The sequence below is a fragment of the Phyllobates terribilis genome, unplaced genomic scaffold (assembly GCF_046119375.1).
Source record: "Phyllobates terribilis strain yellow unplaced genomic scaffold, ASM4611937v1 Scaffold_8__6_contigs__length_399053987, whole genome shotgun sequence".
Classification (NCBI taxonomy): domain Eukaryota; kingdom Metazoa; phylum Chordata; class Amphibia; order Anura; family Dendrobatidae; genus Phyllobates; species Phyllobates terribilis.
This window is the reverse complement of record NW_027362768.1, coordinates 251637561-251662425: the sequence shown is the minus strand read 5'-3', so window position 1 is coordinate 251662425 and position 24865 is coordinate 251637561. Positions and strand designations below refer to the sequence as shown.

At 42.5% G+C, this 24865-nt stretch overlaps 1 protein-coding gene across 4 annotated transcripts in view; it reads left to right on the top strand.

Moving 5' to 3' along the window:
• The window catches only part of XPNPEP3 (X-prolyl aminopeptidase 3), an 88722-nt gene that overhangs the window by 10023 nt on the left and 53834 nt on the right, over positions 1-24865 (top strand). For 3 of the 4 annotated variants that reach the window (XM_073644158.1, XM_073644160.1, XM_073644162.1), the window contains exons 2-3: positions 1156-1275; positions 19881-20291. In XM_073644158.1, coding sequence (XP_073500259.1) covers positions 1156-1275; positions 19881-20291 — 531 coding nt within the window. Of the gene's footprint in view, positions 1-1155; positions 1276-1727; positions 1766-19880; positions 20292-24865 lie in introns of all 4 variants that reach the window. The other variant, XM_073644161.1, reaches the window with a different exon arrangement.

Sequence of the window (24865 nt, the reverse complement as noted above, 5' to 3'; positions counted from 1 at the left end):
CTTCTACCATGCATTTTTTAAGCGTTTCTGCAGCGTTTGCGACGCTGCGGAAACGCTTAAAAAACGCATTGTGGGCACACAGCCTAAAAATACATTGGCACATTATCAATAGTAGTGGACAACCCCTTTAAGGTACCGGATCAACCCTTAAATAAACCTGAATATTTAAGAAAGCAAGGTTTTGTCTTTCTTATACATCAGTTCTTTTGACATATGAGAAAAGGTACTGCAGTGCATGAGACCTTTGTTGACCCTGTTGTTGCGATCCCAACTATTGGCACCCGCCGGAGCCCTCTTTCTCTATTAACCAACTGGATGCTGCTGTTGCGATTTACAACAGCATCTAAGAGTTTAATTGTCTATAAAACTGATTGGGACTGATGCTGCTGAATGTCAGCTGTGATATACAGCCAACACCCTCAGTATTTTCACCCTTCAGGGAATGCTCTATGCTTTTTTATGGCACTGAGGAATAAGGCCCCATAAAGACCACCATTAAAAGATGTATCGGTGGTCGTTAAGGGGTTAAAGGCAATGTGATGGAAGAAACGAAATCTGAAATATATCGTTGTCTGCAGTATTCTGACTTTTCACATTATTGAAATACAGTATTGATGCTAACTGACCTGAGAGCGGCAATGAGTATTAGGGCTATATGTCAAGAATTGCAAAAAAGTGAGATGTAATGATGGTGGCTAAAGTGTACGGAAACTTCTGTCTCCTACGAGTGTGTACATACGTGATAGAGTGCTAAAGGGTTGTCTGTCTACGAAAAGTAATCTTGTAAATGGTGGGGATTGTTTTCTAACAATAAAATACAAATTCACCCACTTTAGCCGCTGTGGATCCAGAGCTGGGCTCTCTGGTGGTCTGCACCAGGACTCTTTGCAGTGACATCCCATTGCAGCCCCTTCATTGCTGCAGCCAGTCAGGTGACTGAAGAGCAGAGAATCGTTTCCTTTCCTGGTTCAGACCACCAGAGTGGCCAGCGCTGGATCCATGGGATACAGAGGGTAAATTTGCCTCATTTAATTGTTCAAAAACATCCCTGCCCTTTAAAGCTGTCCCCATTGTGGGCCTGGGAATCCAGTCCCTGGGTCTCACTCTTCAGCAATAAGTCTGCGGATGACTGACACTCGGTGTTATTTCTTGTAGCTTGCGCTCACTGTATGATGAGAAGATTTTCAACAAGAACACAACAGCTTTCTTTGAATTTGCCAAAACGGTATCTTGGCCAACCAAGTCCTTTTACCCATGCACATCTATTAAAACAAGGTAAGATTCTCAGATATCCTTACAGGAGTGTATCCTTAGAGTCTTAAGACATGGGGATATGCATAAAATGTGTCCTAGTACAGGAGAGCTGTCTTTAATAAATGTATGTAAATTTGGTACAGTTTTGAGTGCATCTCTCTTACAACTTTCATTGCTTAACCCCTTCCCTGCCACAGCCAATTTCCGTTTTCAGTTTTTCCCCCAGGATCCGTAACTTTTTTATTTTTTCGTCCACATAGACGTGCGAGGGCTTGTTTTTTTTTCTTGTGGGCTGAGTTGTACTTTTAAATGACACCATTCATTTTATCATGTGATGCACTAGAAAGCGGCAACAAAATTTAATGTACGACAAAATTACAAAAAAAAAGGTGCAATTCCACACCTGCTTTTTGTTTTTCTTATTTATCATGTTTCCTATATGGTAAAACTGACCTTGCAATATGATTCTTCAGGTCACGATGATTACGGAGAAAAAAACTATACATGTTTGGTAAGTGGTGAAAAACATTTCGGAAATTTGTAAAAAAAAATAATAATAATAATAATTTTTGCCTGTGTCACCATTTTCCGAGACCAGTAGCGTTTTACATTTGTGGTCGATGAGACTGTGTGATTGCTTATTTTTTGCTCCCTGAGCTGATGTTTTTATTGATACCATTTTGAGGTAGAAATTATGTTTTGATCGCTTGTTATTACATTTTATTACAGTGTTGTGGTGGCCGAAAAGCCATAATTCTGGCACTTCAATATTTTTTTTCTCATTACGCTGTTTACTGATCAGGTTAATTAATTTTATATTTTGATAGGTCAGAATTTTACGGACATAACTATCATGCATTTTTTTTTTATTTCTTTATTTTTAATGAGGCAAAAAGGGAATGATTTGAACTTTTATCTTTTTTTCTTTAACATTTTTTTTTACTTTTCACTGTATCTCTTGGTCCCCTTTTGGGACATAAAGGGGTTTTCCCACGAACGAAAGTTGATTTTCATCAATAGATCTTAGAATAATAATAACTTCTACAATTGGATGTACTTAAATAAAATGTTCCTGTGCTGAGATAATCTTATAAATGTGTTCCTATTTAATGTTTGTGTCTGACCGTGTACAGAGCATGGTCTGATCATACCACATCTCCTGGGCAGGGGAGGAAGGAAAACAGTGTACAGATATTACAGCACAGGGTGACAGCTGATTCTTTTTGTGGGGTAAAACATTTCTCTGCCTGTTTTTAAACAATATTTTACTTCAAAGAAAGAATCATCTGATCTCCTACTGTAATGTCTGCTTCTTCTTTTGCTTCCTCCCCTGCCCAGGAGCTGTGGTATGATCAGACCATGTTCCTGCACGGTCAGACACAGCCATTACACAGTACATAGCAGGGGCACATGTATAAGATTATCTCAGCACACGGACATTTTATTTAAATTTATTCAGTTGTGGATTATTCAAAGCTCTATTGATTAAAATCAACTTTCATTCGTGGGAAAACCCCTTTAAACCTGCAATTACTCGATCGCTTGTGCTATGTACAGCAAAAATCTCTTATGAACACCTGCTAGAAGCTAGCGTTCACAAGAGTACTGTCATTACAGGCACAGTAGTCTTCAGCGGACCCCTAGCTCTCACAGCGACTCATCAGCGTCCCGTGATCGCGTCACGGGGTTGCCGATTAGTGTGTGGAATGATGCTCCTTCTTGCCAGCGTGCTGTAAACCCCGCTGTCTGAGATTAGCAGCTGCATTTAACAAGATTCCACTCCACGCCCTGGGCTTTCATAAAATGTCGGCACTGCTCTCAGCAGTTTAACCCCTTAAATGCTGCGATCAATATCAATCACAGCATTTAAAAGGCTGAGGTAGAGAGCCCCCTCTGCCCTCCGATCGGCTCCCCGTCGGGGCCCGATCGTTGCCTTGGCGCCCCGATGTCACCATCCAGGTCACCAGGCTATAGAAAATTAGTTAGATCATGCGCTGTGCATGATCTAACTAACTTGTGTCAGTGCAGTATTGACAGTTACAAAGCGTAGCAATGCTCCTGCATTGCTATGCCTTATAATTGCGATCAGAGTGCTGAAAGTCAAAGTTCTATAGTGGGACTAAGTAAAAAAGTGTAAAAAAAAAAAAAATTGTAGAAATATTTTTTTAAAACATCACAAAATACGGTAATTAAAAAATATATAATATATTTTACCCATAAATAAATATTTTTATGAAAAAAAAAAAGTACACATATTTGGTATCGCTGATTCTTTCTCTATAAAAATGTCACACGAGTTAACCCCTTCAGTGAACACTGTAAAAAAACTAGATAAATAACAAGGCAAAAAACAATGCTTTATCATCATACCGCTGAACAAAAAGTGGAATAAAACGCAATCAAAAATACGAATGTAAATAAAAATGATATCACTGAAAACGTAATTTTGTCCTGCAAAAAACAAGCTGCCATACAACTCCATCAGCGAAAAAATAAAAAAGTTATAGCTCTCAGAATAAAGCAATGCAAAAAGAATTATTTCTTCTATAAAATAGTTTTTATTGTGTAAAGGCACCAAAACAGAAAAAACTATATAAATGTGGTATCGCTGCAATTGTACTGACCCGAAAAATAAAGCTGCCTTATCAATTTTAAAACATGTGGAACGGCATAAAAAAAATCCCCCAAAAAAACAATTCTTGAATTGCTGGATTTTGTTTATTCTGCATCTCAAAAATTGTAATAGAAAGTTGTTATGAATCGTGGTTCTGTGCTCCCACCTGGGAATGGAGCAGGTCCGATGCTGCGCTTCTCCAGTCACAGGCACTGCCATTATCCTGACCCTGGAGACGGAGTTACCACGCGCCCAGGGAAACTGTCCCAATCTTGTGGAGCATTGCGTTCTGGGGTTGTGGGATATGTGAGTTCGCGGGACGCCATGTCTCTCACTCATTTCTCTGCCCGGGGATGATGGGACGCCGTCTTCCCCGTTTGCCAGGCAACACAGGACACTGTTTTGCCTGGCACCAAGAAATGGTGGGATTTTGTCCGGTCTGCTGTTGAAGCTAGCAGGGAGTGGCTGTCTGGGAATAATTGGGAGGTAATCAACACCTGATCATTAGGCGGGCTATATAATCCTGCTCCCTGCTCAGTCCTTTGCTGTTTATTGCAGTTCCCAAAGTGATTGGTGGTGAGTGGTGCTAGCATTAGTGTTGCTATCTTTTCAGGGGTTTTCTCATTTTCTCTTCTGGTTTCACTTCCTAGGGTTCTTGCAGAGGTACTCACCTGGTCCTCGACTAGGCACCAGCCGCATCACCAGACACCAGCTGTCCGGCGACAGTGGGCCTAGGAGGGTTCTGCTAAAGTCCCCCTTCCATTTACTGGGAGCTGGGTGAAGAGTATTCCCGGCCCTCAAGGGCTCACCTAGCTGGGCAGCTTGTACCGAGTGCGTCTGTAGCTGCGCCTTTGCTGGTTTGGTGCCAGTCTTGCTGGGTCCTTCTGCGAAGCGCCTAACAGAATAAACAGCCAAATATATAAAAATAAAAAAATAATGGATCCGGTCAAGCAGCTTACTGACCAGATGCAGGGTCTTTTGGCGGGCACCGTGAACCAGCATTGCCAGACCCTGGCTCAGAGGGTCCCCTCGACACAAGCAAGTTCAAATCCCAGTCCTACAGTGGGGGTCATTCCCATAGAACCTAAGGTGCCCCTTCCTGATTTTTTTGGGGGGAGATCGGAAACAGATTAATAATTTTAAGGAGGGGTGTAAATTATATTTCCATCTTCGCCCTGTTTCCTCCAGGAATGAAGGTACTCAGGTGGGTCTTGTTATTTCCCTTCTTAGAGGGAATCCCCAGTCTTGGGCATTTTCATTATCCCATACTCTCGTCAGTGGATGAATTGTTTAAGGCTGTGGGGCATATTTATGATGAACCGGACCGGGTGGCTTTAGCTGAATGCCATCTTAAGGCATTGTGTCAGCGGGACCTTACTGCGTAGGACTACAGCTCCCAGTTTCGTAGGTGGGCCACAGAGACTGGGTGGAACGATACCGCTCTTCGCAGTGCTTTCCTGTCATGGCTTAATGATGAACATATTAAAGATATGCTAGTGCACCACTCTCCTCCCTGGTCATTGGAGACCGCCATGATTTTAGCTGTGTGACTTGATCGGAGAAGATGGGAGAGATGTCAAGAAAAATTGTCCCTTGGGTGGAGTTCATCTATACCCTCTGCCGGTCCTGAGGCTGAGGGAGAACCCATGAAGCTTCGTGGAGTTGGTACCTCTCGGGAGTCAAGGTAACAAAGATGGTGTCATCGATAGTGTCTTTTATGCGGTTCTTCGCGCCATCTGGTTTGTCAATGTCCTCGTCTGGAGCCAGCGGGAAATGACTGAGCCTAGTTGGGTTCGAGGATTCCCAGTTAGGCGCTCAGGTACCCCTAGCAAAGAAATTATTTTTACCCATTGTTATCACGTTTAGCGGTAAGAGTGTGGAGGGTTATGCTTTTGTTGAGCTGAGATAAGTTTTTTAAATGCTGCCATGGCCAGGGAGTTGGAGGTTCCTCTTATCTCCAGGAAACGCTTCTATAACATTATCTTCTCTTGAAAATTCTCCCCTTGCCCAGAGTATTGGGTATCACACCGCTGAACTGGTATCTATCACCACATGTTGTCTGCATAAGTAAGAGGCATGCCTTTTTAATTTTACAGGATCTTCCTACTGCTGTGGTGTTAGGTCTCCCTTGTCTTCGCACTCATAACCCTATTATTAACTGGCAAAGGGGGGATATTGTTAAGTGGTCCTCCAACTGCCAATCCCTTTGTATTATCAAGCCTCCTAAGGTAGTAGGTTCCACCTCCCTGGTCCCGTGGTATGTGGCAGAGTTCCCACAGGTGTTTTCTGAAAAGGCCTCCCAGAAATGATCTCCACATAGAACTTATGACTGTTCCATACAGCTCATTGAGGGGGCAAAGTTACCTAAGGGCAGAATTTTTAACCTATCAGAACCTGAGAGGCAAGCCATGAGGCAATATATTCAGGAAAGTTTGAAAAATGGGTTTATCCACCCTTCTAAATCCCCGGTTGGAGCAGGGTTCTTTTTTTGTGGCCAAAAAGGTTGGTGGTTTGAGACCGTGTATTGACTATCGTGAGCTCAATCGCATAACTGTACGTTATCAGTACCCTCTCCCGGTCATCCCTGACCTCTTTAACCAACTGGTGGGGGCAAGATGGTTTACTAAGCTAGATCGCCGGGGGGCTTACATTCTTCGCATCAAGGAGGGGGATGAGTCGAAAATGGCATTCAATAGCCCCGAGGGTCATTATGAGTATTGTGTCATGCCCTTTGGGCTCTGTAATGCTCCAGCTGTGTTTCAAACGCTTGTAAATTATATTTTCCGTGATCTTTTGAGTATTTGTGTTATTGTTTACATCAATGATATCCTCATCTTCTCCAGGCTCCTGGCTGCACATAGGGACCATGTGCACACCGTCCTGAAAAGATTGGAGGATCATTTTTTTATGTTAAAAAAGTTAAATGTGCTTTTGCAGTGCAGTAGTTGGGGTTCGTGGGACTCATTCTGTCCCCTATGGGGTTTCGGATGGACCCCGAGAAAGCGAGGGCAATGTTGGAGTGGGCACAATCGGTTAACCTCAAGGGATTGCAGCGTTTTTTGGGTTCTGCCAATTATTACTGGAGGTTAATTAAGGGTTTTTACTAGGTGGTGAAACGTCTCACCGATCTTACCCATAAGGGGGCAGACGTGTCTAATTGGGGAGTAGAGACCATTAAGGCCTTTAATAAACTTAAGAAGGCCTTTTCCTCCGCTCCAGTTTTGGACCAGCCTGATGTCAATAAGCCTTTTGTGGTGGAAGTGAATGCCTCTGAGGTAGGGGTTCCACGCATTTGAGTCCTTGTGCATTTTTTTCCTCTGAAATTCTCTCCTTCAGAGAGCAATTATGACATCGGCAATCTAGCACTTCTTGTCATAAAGTTAGCTCTCGAGGAGTGGAGGCATCTCTTTGAGGAAGCTAAGCAGCCATTCACGGTGCTTACTGACCATAAGAATCAGTTTTTTTTTTTAGAGAATGCTAAGAGGCTGAACTCGAGACAAGCCCGATGGGCTTTGTTTTTTACCAGATTCAATTTTTCAATCTTTTACCTCCTTGGGACCAAGAATGTTCGGGCAAATGCCCTCTCTCGGTGTCTCTCTCTGAGTCTTTGTCCTAGTGAGTCTGAAATTACAGAACCTGATTTCTTTCTTCCTAAGGACATTGTAGTCTCTTCGGTCAATTTGGCTTGAGAGGTGGTTAAGGCTCAGGGGATGGCAGCACACCTCATGATAAATAATTTGTTCCAGTGAGGTTACGGTTGGGTTTACTCAGAGAGTGTCATGACTCGGCCACAGCGGGCCACCTGGGCACTAAGGGGACCCGTCACCTGTAAAGCAGAAAGTATTAGTGGCCGTCCTTGGGTAAGGATACTGAAGCTTATGTTAAGACATGCAAAATCTGTGCCAGGAACAAAGTGCCTTGTGTCTCCCCGGCAGGGAAACTTCTCCCTTTGCCCATTCCTGTACATCCTTGGTCTCACATATCCATGGACTTCATTACGGATCTCCCTGACTCCAAGCGTATTACTACGGTGTGGGTTATTGTGGACAGATTTTCTAAGCAATGCCATTTGGTTCCTTTGGCTCAGTTGCCCAGTGCGCAGGACTTGGTAGATTTGTTCCTTGTTGAGGTGGTAAGATTTCATGGGGTTCCCATGAATATTGTCTCTGATCGTGGGTCCCAGTTTATCTACGGATTCTGGAGGGCTTTCTGTAAACACCCTGGGTTGGAGCTCTCATTTTCATCTGCATACTATCCTTAAACTAATGGGCAAACGGAGCAAACCAACCAATGTCTTGAGTCCTATCTAAGATGTTTTTGCTCCCATAACACATCATAATTGGGGATCATACTTAGCCTTGACAGAGTTACCACTAAACAATAGACACCATGAGGGTTTGGGGATGTCTCCCTTCTTCTGTAATATAGAATTCCATCCTAGGTCCCCCTGTTTTGAGGGAGGGGCCAATGTCCTTGTGGCAGTCCCTGCTACTATCCACCACCTCCAAAAGGTTTGGGGGAAAGCCTGTATCCATCTCAAGAAAGCAGGGGAGAGCATGAAGAGGCAGGCCGATAAGCGTTGTCAGAGCTGTTGCAAACTCAGAGTGGGGGACAGAATTTGGGTGTCTACTAAGAATCTGAAGATTAAGACACCTTCTCCTAAGCTCGCACCCAGGTTTATACGACCATTTTCCTTTATCGAGGTTGTCAATAAAATGGCTTTTCGGGTAGGTCTGCCTTCCTCTATGCTTGTTCCCAATGTTTTTCACAAGACTTTATTAACAAAGGTGATTAATCTGCTTGTGACCCAGCATCCTCCTCCTATTCTGGTTGATAATAGTGAAGAATTTGAGATAGAAAGTATTGTGGATTCTCTTAGAGTTCGGAACTCCATTCAGTATTTGATTCATTGGAAGGGGTAGGGTTCTGAGGAGAGGTCCTGGGTCTCGAGACGTAATATACATGCCAATCGTCTCATCACTGAGTTCCATAAGAGGTTTCTGGACAAGGTGGGTGATGAGAGCTTGGTGGTCTCTCTTAGGGAGAGGGGTACTGTTACGAATCGTGGTTCTCTGCTTCCACCTGGGAATGGAGCAGGTCCGGTGGTGCGCTGCTCTGGTCGCAGGCGCCGCCATTGTTCTGACCCCGGAGACGGAGTTACCACTCGTGCAGGGAAACTGTCCCAGAGTGTTGCGTTCTGAGTATGTGTAAGGACGCAGGACACCATGTCTCTCACTGATTTATCTGCCCGGAGAAAATGGGATGCTGTCTTCCCCGGTTGCCAGGCAACACAGGATTCTGTTTTGTCTGGCACTAAGAAATGGTGGGATTTTGTCCAGTTTGCTGGATGATTAGAATGTAATCAACACCTGATCATTAGGCGGGCTATATAGTCCTGCTCCCTGCTCAGTCCTTTGCTGTTTATTGCAGTTCCCAAAGCGATTGGTGGTGAGTGGTGCTAGCATTAGGTTTTGCTATCTTTTCAGGGGTTTTACAATTTTCTCTTCTGGTTCCACTTCCTGGGATTCTTTCAGAGGTACTCACCTGGTCTTCGACTAGGCACCAGCCGCGTCCCCAAACGACAGTGTATCTAGGAAGGGTTCTGCCAAAGTCCCCCTTCCATTTACTGGGAGCTGGGTGAAGAGTATTCCCGGCCCTCAAGGGCTCGTCTTGCTGGGCAGCTCGTGCCATATGCGATTGTGTTTGCGCCTTTACTGGTTTGGTGCCAGTCTTACTGGGTCTCTCTGCGAAGTGCATAATATAAGCAATCAGAAAATGTTATGTGATCAAAAATGGTACCAATAAAAATGTCAACTCGTCTCACAAAAAACAAGCCTAACATGACTCTGTTGGTAAAAATATGGAAAAATTATAGCTATCAAAATATAGCGATGCAAAAACTAGTTTTTGTAAAAAAAAAAAAAAAAGTGTCTGTTAGTGTGTGACAGCAGCCCAACATAAAAAAAAAGCAATATAAATCTGTTATCGCTGTAATCGCACCAACCCGAAGAATAAAGTCGTCGAATTACTTATACTGCACCAGGAATGGCGTAAAAAATAAATGAAACCAATTCTTCAGCTGCTGTTAATTTGTTCATTTGCCTCCCAAAGATCGCAGTAAGACTCGGCTCACATTTATCTTGCGGTCTACGCTTAGCGCTGACATGGGTGTTTCCATGTAAATCTCTGAAATACGTGATTCACATGGAACTCCCGGCGGAAGATTCCCTATAATGAGGCAGATAGAGGCACTGTGGACGCTGTTCTGGCCTATGATCCGACGGTGTCCGTCTTTCTAGGCGTGCATAAAATTGCTATCGGCCACAGTTTTGTGCACCTTTGAAAAGGACACTGCTGAACAGAGGCCAGATGGAGTCCAGAGTAACTCTGCTGCCTCATCATAGTGAATGGATCCTTCAGGGATTTCATCTGAATTAAGTCGCTCGGAGATTTAGATGGAAACCCCAATATACAGTGGTTACTTAAAGTATTCAGACCCCTTTAAATTTTTCACTCTTTGTTTCATTGCAGCCATTTGGTAAATTCTAAAAAGTTCATTTTTTTTCTCATAAAAGTACACTCTGCACCCCATCTTGACTGAAAAAAACAGAAATGTAGACATTTTTGCAAATTTATTAAAAATGATAATCTAAAATATCACATGGTCATAAGTATTCATACCCTTTGCTCAGACACTCATATTTAAGTCACATGCTGTCCATTTCCTTGATAGGGGCTTTCACATTATTGGGTAGCACAAAGGCTCTGGAAAAGCAAAATGGCTCCTCGCCCCATAAAAGAAATTCAGCAAATTCTGCACTCCCAAATCCAAATTCCCAAAAATCCAAAATCTGGATGTCCTAGTTATTCCCATAAGGATTATTACTGCACATCATGTGATTATTTTCTCCATTCTTGGAGAAATTTTAACATGAATTTTTTGTAAGAAATAAAGTCATATTTTTATACCTGGCTGAATCTGGACACCCCTTTTCCTTCAAGTCCAAATTTCCCCCTCCCTTCTGAACCCCAGGGTGCCTAAACCACATTTAGCATCCACATGTTTAGCATTTCTGTAGCTATGAGAGCCCGCTTAATTAACGGGTGCATGTTTCAAGAAGCATGAGCAGGGCACTTCCCTGTTCTTGTCACTACAACGTACTGGTCACTATAATGGCAGTTTGCAGTTTTTACTCAGCAACATCCACTGCTGCTTATTTCTGCAAAACACCCATTTAGTCAGAATCATCACTGCACCTGTAGATAAATTCCCAAAGGGGTATAATTTCCAAAATGGGGTCACTTGAGGGGGGATTCTGCTCTTCTAGCACTTATGGGCTCTGTATATGCAGTATGCAAACTATTCTAGGAAAATCAGCGCTCCGTCCCTCTCGAGTCTGGCTGTATGGCTAAGCAGTACTGTTCAGCCACATATGGGGTATTTCCACTTTCTGTAGAAATTGTGGGACAAATTTTGGTGCCATTTTTATCCACTTTCCCTTGTAAAAATGTAAAATCTGGGGCTAAAGCAAAATGTTGGTAATAAAAATGCAATAATTCTTTCTTCACTGCCCAATGGTATAAAATACTGTGACACACCTGTGGTGTCAATACGATCATTTCACCCCTAGATGTATTCATCAAGAGGTGTAGTTTGTAAAATGGGGTCACTTATGAGGGGTTCTGCTGTTCTGGCACTTCAGTGGGTTATAGCTTGCACAAACCAGAACAGTAAAATTTGCACATAATATGGCGCTTCTTCCCTTCTGAGCTTTGCACTCTGCTTGAAAAGTATTTCCCGATGACATGTAGGATATTGGCGCGCTCAGTAGAATTGTTTACAACAAACTGAGGTCCATTTTTTCCTATTAGTCCTTAGAAAAATTAAAAACTTGGGGCTAAAACAACATTTTAGTGGTAAAAATTAAATTATTTTTTCTTTACCACCCAATAGTATAAAATTCTGTGAGGCGCATGTGGTGTCAATATGATCACTGCAAATCATACTGAACACATTTTACCACTATCATGAAGTACAATATGTCACAAAAAACAGTCTCAGAATCAGAACTCCAATATGGTGCTTTATCCTTTCTGAGCTTTGCACTGTGCCTCAAAAGTAGTTTTTGACCACATATGAGTTAACGGTGCACTCAGGTGAAATTGCAGAACAAATTTTGGGGCCATTTTCTCCTGCTATCCTTTTGAAAATGAAAAAACTAAATTTTTGTGGGGAAAATATTTTTTTTCATTTTCACAGATCAAAGTTGTAAAATTCTGTGAAGCACCTTGGTTGTTCAAGGTGTTCACCACACATCTAGATAAATTCATTGAGGGGTCTAGTTTCCAAAATGGGGTCACTTGTGGGTGGGCTCTAGTGTTTAACCACATCAGGGGCTCTCCAAACAGGACTTGACACCCACAGAACATTCCATCAAAGTCTGCGTTCCAAACCGCCACTCCTTTTCTGAGCAATGCTGTGCACCCAAACTGTAGTTTTCTCCCACATATGGAGTATATGCGTACTCAGGAGAAATTGCAAAACAAATTTTATGTTCCATTTCTCCTGTTACCCTTGTGAAAATAAAAAAATTTGGGCTAAAATAACATTTTTGTGGGAAACGTGATTTTTTTTATTTTCACAGCTCAACGTTATAAACTTCTGTGAAGCACCTGGGGTTTCAAGGTGCTCACCACACATCTAGATACATTCCTTGAGGTGTCTAGCTTCCAAAATGGGGACACTTGTAGGGGGTTTCCACTGTTTATGTACATCAGGGTCTCTCCAAATGGGACATGGCATCCACTAATGATTACAGCAAATTTTGCGTTCATTAAGTCAAATGATGCTTCTTCCCTTCCAATCCCTGCCCTGCGCCCAAAGAGTAGTTTTCCCCCACATATGGGGTATCGGTGTACAGCAATTTGTATGGTGCAATTTCTCCTGTTACCCTTGTGATAATAAAAAAGGTGGCTAAAATAGTATTTTTGTAAGAAAAATTTGATTTTTTTACTTTTACAACTTAATGTCATAAGCTTCTGTGAAACACCTGGGGTTTAAAGGTGCTCACCACACATCTAGATACATTCATTGAGGGGTCTAGTTTCCAAAATGGGGTCACTTTTTGGGGGTTTCCACTGTTTAGGCACATCATGGCTCTCCAAACGCGACATGACTCCTGCTAATGATTCCAGCCAATTTTACGTTCAAAAAGTCAAACTGATTTCCGGGCATAAAAATTAACAGTCTGAAAATTGCAAAATTTTCAACATTTGTGCCAAATTTCTGTTTTTTTCAGAAATAAATGCAAATCATATTGAACAAATTTTACCACTATCATGAAGTACAATATGTCATGAAAAAACATTCTCAGAATCAATGGGATCCGTTGAAGCTCTCAGAATCAATGGGATCCGTTGAAGCATTCCAGAGTGATTACCTCATAAAGTGACACAGGTCAGAATTTTGATGTTATTTTCTGCACCTATTATGACCAGGCCAATTTTTCCAATTCTGACCAGTGTCACTTTATGATAGTGATAAATTTAGCTCAATATTTTTTGCATTTATTTGTGAAAATATCTGAATTTTGACTAATATTTTGAAAATTTTTCAGTTTTCAAATTTTTAGTTTTTATGACCTTTAAACCAGAGAGTTATATCACTCAAAATAGTTAATCACATTTCCAACATGTGTACTTTACATCGGCATAATTTTTTAAGCATATTTTTTTTTGTTCGGTACTTAACCGGTTCAGGACCGCACACTGTACATAAACGTCGGCGCTGCCTGGGCTCTGTGCAGTGCCGACGTTTAAAAATGGTGGGTGGTCCCGCAGCGCTCAGGACCCCCAGGGTCCTGCAAGAGCTGCTGTTCCGGTGCAGAGCGATAGCTCTGACAGGGGACATCATCGGGACCTGATTGGATCAGGTCCCAATGATGTTAACCCTTTGCTATCTTCTATATGCCGCGATCTATAGTGATCGCGGCATATAGAAGATAGTGAGAGGAGAGGGGGTCGTCAACTTACCTCTCCGAAGGCCCCCTGATATCTTCCAGGACCTGCCGTTGTTATGGCAGCTGGAGGTCACATGACCGCCTCCAGATCTGCCATATATGGTGTCCTGCTAGGCTTAGCCTGCAGCTGAAGCCTGGCAGGAGACACTGACTGTGAAACAGTCAGCAAAGATCTCATGCAATGTAATACATGTCTATTACATTGCATGACATCAGTGATTAGAAAAATAAAAATTAATGTCCCATACAGGGACTAAGTAAAAATGTAAAATTATGCAAAAACAAAAAAAGTACACATATTTGGTATCGCCGCGTCCGAAACAACCTGATCTATAAAACTGTCACACTAATTAACTCCTTCTGTGCACACCATAATAAAAATAAATAAAAAACGGAGCAAAAAACTATGCTTTTTCATCATATCGCCAAACAAAAAGTGGAAAAAAATGCGATCAAAAAGCAAAATGGAAATAAAAATAGTACCGCTGAAAACGTCATCTTGTTCCGCAAAAAAAAAAGCCGCCTTACAGGTCCATCAGCCAAAAAATAAAAAAGTTATAGCGCTCAGAATAAAGCGATGCAAAAAAAATATTTTTTCTATAAAATTGTTTTATTGTGTAAAAGCGCCAAAACATAAAAAAAAATACAGTAAGTGTAGTATCGCTGTAAACGTACTGACCCGAAGAATAATGCTGCCTTATCACTTTTACCACACGCAGAACGGCATAAAAAAAAAACCTCAAAAAACAATTCCTGAATTGTTGGTTTTGTTAATTTTACCTCCCAAAAAACGGAATAGAAAGCGATCAAAAAAAGTCACGTACCAAAAAATGGTACCAATAAAAATGTCAACTCGTCCCGCAAAAAACAAGCCGTCACATGACTGTCGGCCAAAATATGGAAAAATTGTAGCTCTCAAAATATGGCGATGCAAAAACTAGATTTTGCAAAAAAAAGCGTCTCTTAGTGTGTGACAGCTGTCAGTCATAAAAACCCGACATAAATCTGGTATCTCTGTAATCGCACTGACCCGAAGAATAAAGTAATCTCATCACTTACACCGCACGAGGAATGGCGTAAAAAATGAATAAAACCAATTCTTCACCTGCTACTGATTTGTATATTATGTCTCCCAAAGATCACAGTAAGGCTCTGCTCACATTTATCCTGCTCTCTGCGCTGAGCACTTACTCCAGAGTTTCCGTGTAAATCTCTGAAATACGTGATTCAGACGGAACCCATGACGGAAGATTTCCTGTAATGAGGCAGATATAGGCCACTGTGGATGCCATCTGGCCTGTGATCCCACAGTGTCAGTTTTTTTAGGTGTGCATAAAAGTGCGGTTGGCCACAGTTTTGTGCACTTCTGAAAAAAAGGACACCGCTAAACAGAGGCCAGACGGAGTCCAGAGTAACTCTGCTGTCTCATTACAGTGAATGGATCCCGCCACATATGGGGTATTGCCAGTTTTAGAAGAAATTGTGTGACACATTTCGGCACCATTTTTACCCATTGCCCTGTGTGAAAATGTAAAATCTGAGGGTAAAACATTTTTTTGTGGTAAAAATATAATTATGTTTTTTTCACTGCCCAATGGTATAAATTAAAAAATACTCACTACTTCCCTAGATGAATTCCTTGAGAGGTGTAGTTTACAAAATGGGGTCACTTGTGGGGGTTTCTGCTGTTTCGGCATGTCAGCGACTCTTCAAATGTGACATGGTGTCTGCAACCTATCCCAGCCAACATAGCGCTCCTTTCTCTTCCAAACCCTGCTGTACACCAAAGCAGTGGTTTTCCCCCACATATGGGGTATTGGCGTACTCAGGAGAAATTGCACAACAAATTTCATGGTGCAATTTCTCCTGTTATCCTTATGATAATGCAAAATTAGGGAATAAAAAACATTTTTTGTGGGAAAAATGTGAAAATTTTATTTTTACGGCTCAATTTTATAAACTTCTGTGACACACATCTAGATAAGTTCCCTAAGGGGTCTAGTTTCCAAAATGGTGGCACTTGTGGGGGGGTTTCCACTGTTTAGGCACATTAGGGGCTCCCCAAATGCGACCTGGCGTCCGCTAATTATTCAAACAAATTTTACATTCAAAAAGTAAAATGGTGCTCCTTCCCTTTCAAACCCTGCCGTGCGCCCAAACAGTGGTTTGCCTCCACATATGGGGTATCTGCGTGTTTAGGAGAAATTGCACAACAAATTTCATGGTGCAATTTATCCTATTACCCTTATGATAATGCAAAATTAAGGGATGAAAAACGTTTTTGTGGGAAAAATGTGAAAATTTTATTTTTACGGCTCAATATTATAAACTTCTGTGAAGCACCTTGGGGTTCAAGGTGCTCACCACACATCTAGATAAGTTCCCTAAGGGGTCTAGTTTTCAAAATGGTGTCAATTGTGGGGAGTTTCCACTGTTTAGGCACATCAGGGGCTCTCCAAACGCAACATGGCGTCTGCTAATTATTCAAGCAAATTTTACATTCAAAAAGTCTAATGGCGCTCCTTCCCTTCCGAACCCTGCAGTGCGCCCAAACAGTGGTTTTCCCTCACATATGGGGTATCAGCGCACTCATGACAAATTGCACTACATATTGTGTAGTCCATTTTTTCCTGTTACCCTTGTGAAAATAAAAAAATTGGGTCTAAAGTAACATTTTTGTGAAAAAAAGTTAAATGTTCATTGTTTTCTTCCACATTCCAAAAATTCCCGTGAAAAACCTGAAGGGTTAATAAACTTCTTGAATGTGGTTTTGAGCACCTTGAGGGGTGCAGTTTTTAGAATGGTGTCACTTTTGGGTATTTTCTGTCATAAGGCCCCTCAAAGTCACTTCAAATAAGATGTGGTCCCTAAAAAAATGTTTTTGTAAATCTTGTTGGAAAAATGAGAAATCGCTGGTCAACTTTTAATCCTTATAGCTTCCTAACAAAAAAAAATTTTGGTTCCAAAATTGTGCTGATGTAAAGTAGACATGTGGGAAATGTTATTTATTAACTATTTTGTGTGACATATCTCTCTGATTTAAGGACAGGAAAATTCAAAGTTTGAAAATTGCAAAATTTTCAAAATTTTCGCCAAATTTCCGATTTTTTGACAAATAAACGCATGTGATATCAAAGAACTTTTACCACTATCATGTAGTACAATATGTCACGAAAAAACATTCTCAGAATCAGGGGAATCCATTGAAGCGTTCCAGAGTAATTACTTCATAAAGTAACAGTGGTCAGAATTTAAAAAATTGGCCCGGTCACGAAGGCAAAAACAGGCTCTGGCGCGAAGTGGTTAAAAGGATTAAAATCAGCAATTTCTAATTTTACCAACAAAATTTACAAAACTATCTTTAGGGACCACATCTCATTTGAAGTGACTTTGAGGGGCCTTTATGACAGAAAATACCCAAAAGTGACACCATTTTAAAAACTACACCCTTCAAAGTGCTCAAAACCATATTCTAGAAGTTTATTAACCCTGCAGGTTCTTCACAGGCATTACAGCAATGTGAAAGGAAAAAAATCAAAATTTAACTTTTTCCCACAAAAATGTTACTCTTGCCCCAAATTTTGCAGTTTCACAAGGGTAAGAGGAGAAAATGGACCATACAGTTTGTTGTCCGATTTCTCCTGAGTATGCAGATACTCAATGGTGGAAAAGTATTGTTTGGGCGCTCGAAAGGGAAGGAGCACCGTTTGACTTTTGGTACTCAAAACTGGTTGGAATAAATAGCGGATGCCATGTCACATTTGCAGAGCCCCTGATGTGCCCTAACAGTGGAACCCCTTCCAGCAAGTGACCCCATTTTGGAAACTAAACCCCTCAAGAAAGTTATCTAGATGTGTGGAGAGCACCTTCAACCCACAGGTGCTTCACAGAATTTTATAACGTTGAACCTTGAAAAAAAGAATCAAAATTTTCCCACAAAAATCTTGCTTTAGCACCGAATTTTTTATTTTCACAACAGTAACTGGAGAAAGTGGACCATACAATTTGTTGTGCAATTTCTCCTGAGTACACCGATACCCATTATGTGGTGGAAAACTACTGTTTGGGCACACGGTAGGGCTCCGAAGGGAAGGAGCACCATTTGCCTTTTGGAACGCAAATTTACACGGAAAACCCGGTGTAAGCGCTCAGCGCAGAGCGCAGGATAAATGTGAGCCGAGCCTTACTGCAATCTTTGAGAGACAAAATGAACAAATCAACAGCAGGTCAAGAATTGGTTTTATTTATTTTTTACGCCATTCCTTGTGCGGTATAAGTGATTAGACGACTTTATTCTTCGGGTCGGTGCAATTACAGCGATACCAGATTTATATAGTTTTTTATGTTTGGCTGCTGTCACACATTAAGAAATGCTTTTCATACAAAAGATTAGTTTTTGCATAGCCATATTTTGATAGCTATAATTTTTCCATATTGCCGCCAACAGAGTCATGTGAGGGCTTATTTTTGCGGGACGAGTTGACGTTTTTATTGGTACCATTTTCGGGCACATAATGTTTTTTGATCGCTTACTATTCCGATTTTTGGGAGGCAGAATGAACAGAAACCAGCAATTCAGGAATTGTTTTTTTTGTTTTTGTTTTTTTATGCCGCTCACTGTGTGATAAAAGTGATAAGGCCGCTTTACGCAGTATGATTACAGCGATAGCACATTTATATCATTTTTTTATGTTTTGGCTCTTTCACACAATAGAAGCTATTTTATAGAGAAATGAATTGTTTTTGTATCGCTGTACTTTGAGAGCTATAACTTTTTTTTACTTCTCCGCTGATGGAGCTCTATAGTGGCTTGTTTTTTGCTGGATAAGATGAAGTTTCAGCTATTCCGTTTTCATTTTCATTCGACTTTTTGATAGCGTTTTATTCCACTTTATTTTGGGTAGTATGATGAAAAAGCATATTTTTTTGTCACGTTTTTCTTAATTTTTTTCACGGTGTTCACTGAAGGGGTTAACTAATGTGACAGTTTTATAGATCAGGTTGTAACAGATACAGCGATACCACATATGTGTACTATTTTTATTTTCACATAAAGATATGTATTTATTGATATAATATTTTTTTAATTTTTTTTAATGTAGTCTACAGTCGGGAAGTGGCTAAGTAAATTAGGTTACTTGTCTTTTTTTGTTGCATTTTTAAATGCATTTTTCACTCTGCAGTTTTTGTCTCTTATGTCATGTTTTATACAAAGCTGCTTTGTTTTTGATACCTCCTGATATTTCTCTTTGACAAAACTATGTCGAGTGTGGATTACATGCGTTTTTTATGCATTTCCGGCACAGAATGGGAATAATCTGCATATAAAACTCAACGTATACTCAAGCTACCAGCCAATTTTTCTGTTTTTTCTTCCACTTTTTCCAAGAGTCATAACTTTTTTATTTTCTAGACATATAGCCGTACGACGACTTGTTTTTTGCGGGACGCTTTGTTCTTTTGAATGACACCATTCATTTTACCATATAGTGTAGTGGAAAAGGGGGAAAAAATTCCAAGTGAATTGAAATTGCAAAAAAGTGAAATTCCACAATGGTATTTATTGGTATTTTAACTGTAATCATGGTGATAATTGTAAGTGCAAATAGATTCAGGCTCAGTGCCAAGAGCAATGTGAGTCATGAACAGCCCTGAACTTACGTACAATGAACCTTTATGGTTGCCATATGTGTGTGATCTGTGAAGGTTCAAGTAATGGAGCTTCCACCGAAAACCAGCACTGCTCTCATCAGAGAGGGGGACACACTTGTATAGTAACTTTGCAAATGAGTGGCAGAAAAGTCCAAGAATGCTTTGAGGCCATGTTCACATTGATGCAGTGTTTACACAAACAAATCTGCACCACATATACATTTTTACAAAAACATTAAAATGCAAAGTATAAAAAAATACAGACTTACACTCAGAAGTGAAACAATAATGGACAGCTATTGTAAGAATTATGTAATGCAAATTGTCCATTTCTGTTGCAGGGGAGGTGACGCCAGGATTGACTCAGACAGAGTACGCCCTTCGCCGTCACAAGCTGATGTCGCAGATACATACAGAATCTCAAGCTTTGGGACTTGACACAGATCATGCTGCAGTTTTCTTATCCAGCGCTGTCATGTATATGTCAAATGACATTCCCTTTCCATTTCATCAGAACAATGACTTTCTCTACTTGTGTGGATTTTTAGAGCCAGATAGCATCCTTCTGTTACAAAGTCGGCCAGGGCATTGCATGCCTTCTCACACAGCCACGCTCTTTGTACCACGCAGAGACACTGGACGGGAATTATGGGATGGACCTCGCTCTGGTCCTGATGGAGCAGTTGCTTTGACTGGAGTAGATGAAGCTTATCCATTAGAGGAATTTAAACATATATTCCCAAGACTACTTGGTATGTGAATATCTACCCTTTTTCTGCTCCTTCTAGCAATAGAAACCAACTATAAAGTAGTTATATTCACAGTCTATTCACCAGATTCACTTGAGTCTTAGCTACTTGGACTTAATGGATGAATGACCTGCAGGAAGATTGATCTTGTGCAAGCCTAGACAGGTCCTCCAGGGTCTTCTCTGCATATATATATCGTATATACAGTGGTGTGAAAAAGTGTTTGTCCCCTTACTGATTTCTTATTCATTTGCATGTTTGTCACACTTAAATGTTTCAGATCACAAAACAAATTTAAATATTAGACAAAGATAACACAGGTAACCACAAAATACAGTTTTTAAATGAAGGTCTTAATTATTAAGTGAAAAAGAAATCCAAACCTACAGGGCACTGTGTGTAAAAGTGATTGCCCCCTAAACCTAATAACTGGCTGGGCCACCCTTAGCAGATACAACTGCAATCACGTGTTTGTGATAACTGGCAATGAATCTTTTACAACACTCTTGAGGAATTTTGGCAACTCATCTTTACAAAATTGTTGTAATTCAGCCACATTGGAGGGTTTCCGAGCATGAACTGCCTTTTTAAGGTCATACCACAGCATCTCAATCAGATTAAGGTCAGGACTTTGACTTGGCCACTTCAGAGTCTTAATTTTGTTTTTCTTAAGCCAGAGGTGGACTTGCTGGTGTGTTTTGGATCATTGTCCTGCTGCATAACCCAAGTGCGCTTCAGCTTGAGGTCACAAACTGATGGCCGGACATTCTCCTTAAGGATTTTTTGGGAGACAGCAGAATTTATGGTTCCATTTACCACAGCAAGTCCTGGTCCTGAAGCAGCAAAACAGCCCCAGACCATAACACTACTAACACCACCATATTTTACTGTTGATATGATGTTCCTTTTCTGAAATGCTGTGTTACTTCTACGCCACATGTAATGGGACATACACCTTCCAAAAAGTTCAACTTTTGTCTTGTCAGTCCACAGAGTATTCTCCCAAAAATCTTGGTGATCATCAAGATGTTTTCTGACAAAACTGAGACGAGCCTTTATGTTGTTTTTACTCAGTAGTGGTTTTCGTCTTGTAACTCTGCCATGCATGCCATTTTTGCCCAGTCTCTTATAGTGGAGTCATGAACTATGACCTTAACTGAGTCAAGTAAGGCCTGCAGTTCTTTTGATGTTTACTCTGTCGCCTCATTGGGGGACACAGGACCATGGATTATGCTGCTGTCCACTAGGAGGCGACACTATGCTTAATCTGAAAAAGATTAACATTGGCTCCTCCCATGCAGTATACACCCCTGGACGGCGTCAGCCATCTTCAGTTTTAGCTTAGTGTCAGTAGGAGGCACACCGTTTCATCTTCACTCGTTCCTCGCTTCAAGCACAGGATCACAGATGAAGAAAAGAGGGTCTCTTTTCAAAGACCCCCGGTATGGCTCCTTCCTTTGCCCCCGTCTGTGGGGCACGGTTGAAGTGGAGATGGCGCTGCCACCATACTGCTCCCTCGCCGGCCCGTAGGGTCTGGTACGAGGTTGAGAACCCCCTCCTTCTCCATTTCTCCACGACTTGGTCAGAAGCTGAGGGTGGATAAAGCCCCTGAAGGTGACAGCGGCACCCTCCCTAATCCCCCTTCGGGGGGTATTAGGTTGAGACACCGTCAAGTAGGCTTCGGTGAGCTGCAGCTGCAGACCCCTCCAGCAGCACATAGCAGCCGTCATCCAGCAGCACATACAGGAACCACAGTTTTCACTGGAGGCTCCTGTACAAGCTGGGGAAGGTGCAGGTATCCATGGCTCAAGTGGTGCAGGCCCTCACAGTGTCTGCCCCAGCGACAACTTTATTATGTAAAAAGGGGGTCCTCCTCAGAGTCCCCCCCTTCATCGATCTCCCCACCGCCATGTTGCCTATGGAACTGGGGGGATCCGTGCCTATCCGACCTCCCCCCGGTCCACCGCGCTATCCTGGAGCCCTTTTCGGGCACTATCTTAAATTTAGGCCGCGGCTTAGGCCTAGCTTAAGCCGCCGCCCACTCTCCGCCCCCCGGCATGCCCCCCGGAGATGCTTTTGACGCTATCAGGCGTCATACAGAGGGCGGAGCCGAACTGCAGGGCGCGCATCCCTATGGATACACGCGCCCTTTCAGCGCCCCGCGCCCCTTCTCCTTCACACTGTCGGCGGCCATCTTAGCTGCACGCAGAACGAGACCAGCCAGCTCTCCGGGGAGGCACAGGACCAGGTTTAATCAGCGCTCACAGGGGCACACTAAGGGTGGGGTAAGTGCACAGCCTGTGTTTACCTCAGCTGTGAAACTCTGCATATACTGCATCCTCCTCTGCATAGCCACTCCAGGTGCACTATGCTGGGCTCAAAGCCTACAAAACCAGGCAGGACAGCTTCTACGCTTTCCTACAGCCTGTAGCATCGCTCTCCCCAGCGGTAGCACGTATCCGTATTGTAAGGATTGCATACAGGCTACTGTGCCAGAGTCCCAAGCAGCCCCTACTATATCATGTTGCCACGCCAGAATCGGTCACTCAACTGTCACAATCTATGTCACAGTCTATAAAAAATCCAACAGCTTCAGGCTATGCAAAATCATATTTCTTCTATGAAGCATACACAAACAGAAGGTCTCTCCCATCCACACTCTGGCCCAGGCACGTCCAGGTCAGACTCAGGACGCAAGCGTACCCAATCACGCTGTTCTGCGTCTTCACACAGTACACGGTCATCCATGTCCAGAGACAGAGACAGTAGTCCCAGATCTTCTAGACAGTCCCCTAATAGGAACAGGGACTATATTTCTCCTCTCCACTCACCGGCCAGAGAAATATCCTGACTCGCCTAGCAGACACATCAGTGACACACAGGAGTCACAAGGCATTTGTGACTCCGACTCAGATAAGGAGACTGACGAATCTCTAACGCCATCTCTAACTAGCAATGCAGCGCTACCGGAGGACATAATCTCGTCCATACATCGGGTACTGAACATTTCTGATCCGACACCTCCAAAACCGGCTAAGTTTAATTTCTACAGCCTAACAAGAAGCTCGCCACTCGCAAGCTTGTGGGAATCAGATACCCCTTTCCTCAGGAAACTTTCAAGGAATGGACTAACCCCCAGCAGTAGAACCTCCAGTATCCAGGCTGGCAGCACAGACACTTCTTTCTCCGCCAGATAGCTCAACACTCAGGGATACAGCAGATCGGCAGGTAGAAAGTTTGGCTAGCTCCCGAGTTCGCTTCGGTTTGGGCATCTAAAGCCATAATAGGCTGACAATTTACAAACTAGCTTTCAAGCTTCTGCCCCTGAACTGTCTCAACAAGCAGTTCAAATAGCAATTGTGGCAGATTTCCTAATCCATGCGGCTCTTGATTTAGCAAGATGCGCAGCGGTAGCATTCACATGCCGTCACTATTAGACGCATTCTCTTGTTACGTGAATGGAAAGCGGATGCAACCTCAAATAAGTCTCTCACATATTTTCCATATTTCAGAGGTCGACTGTTTGGTGAAAGGTTGGACACAATGATATCCAACGCCCCAGGGGGTAAGAGTACCTCTCTTCCCCAACTGAAGTCAAAACGCAATTTTAATAAACGTAGCCAAACTAGGTTCCGGTCCTTTCGGAACTCTTCCGGCTGGTCCGTCTCTCGTCCAGCACAGACTAACAGCCGCTTCACCCGCAAGCAAGTCTCCAGGTCGACCCAAAAGTCGGACAAGACATGGCGGTCAAAAACAGGCCAATCAAACGCTCACGGTCTCTAAAGGAGTCCCCACCAGTAGGCGGCCGACTTTCGCTATTTTGCCAAGTCTGGCTGCCTGTTACAAAAGACAGGCGGGTCAGGGAGCTAGTATCTTCAGGATACAAAATAGAATCCCCTCCAAACAGATTCATCATTTCTGTGCCCCCAAAGCCGCTAGAAAAAGCCCAGGCTTCTCACCAGAAGGTCTTCTCACTACTTCAAGCGCAAGTCATAATGCCTGTCCCAACAGCTGAGCGCTTTCACGGGTCCTACTCCAATCTTTTTGTAGTCCCCAAGAAAGGAGGCGGAGCAAGGCCCGTTCTAGATCTCAAACATCCACAAATATGTAAGAGTACGTCATTTTCGAATGGAATCGCCTCGCTCTATCATAGCATACATGGAAAAAGGAGAATATCTCGCATCCCTAGACATTCAGGATGCGTACTTACACATACAATTGCACCTGCTCATCAAGAGGTTCGCAATCACATACAATTGCACCTGCCCATCAAGACATTCCTCAGGTTCGCAATCAATCAGAACCACTACCAGTTCGTGGCTCTCCCATTCGGGCTCGCCACAGCTCCCAGAGTGTTCACCAAAGTAATGGCAACCACCATGCAGGTCTTACACTCCAGAGATATAGTAGTCATCCCATACCTAGACGATCTCCTCGTCAAGGCTCCCACCTTCAGGGACTGCGAGATCAGCGTCTCAATCACGATCGTCACTCTGAACCGCCTAGGTTGGTTAGTCAACTTGCAAAGCCGTCACCAACACCAACCCAATCATTGACATTCCAGGAATGCTATTCAA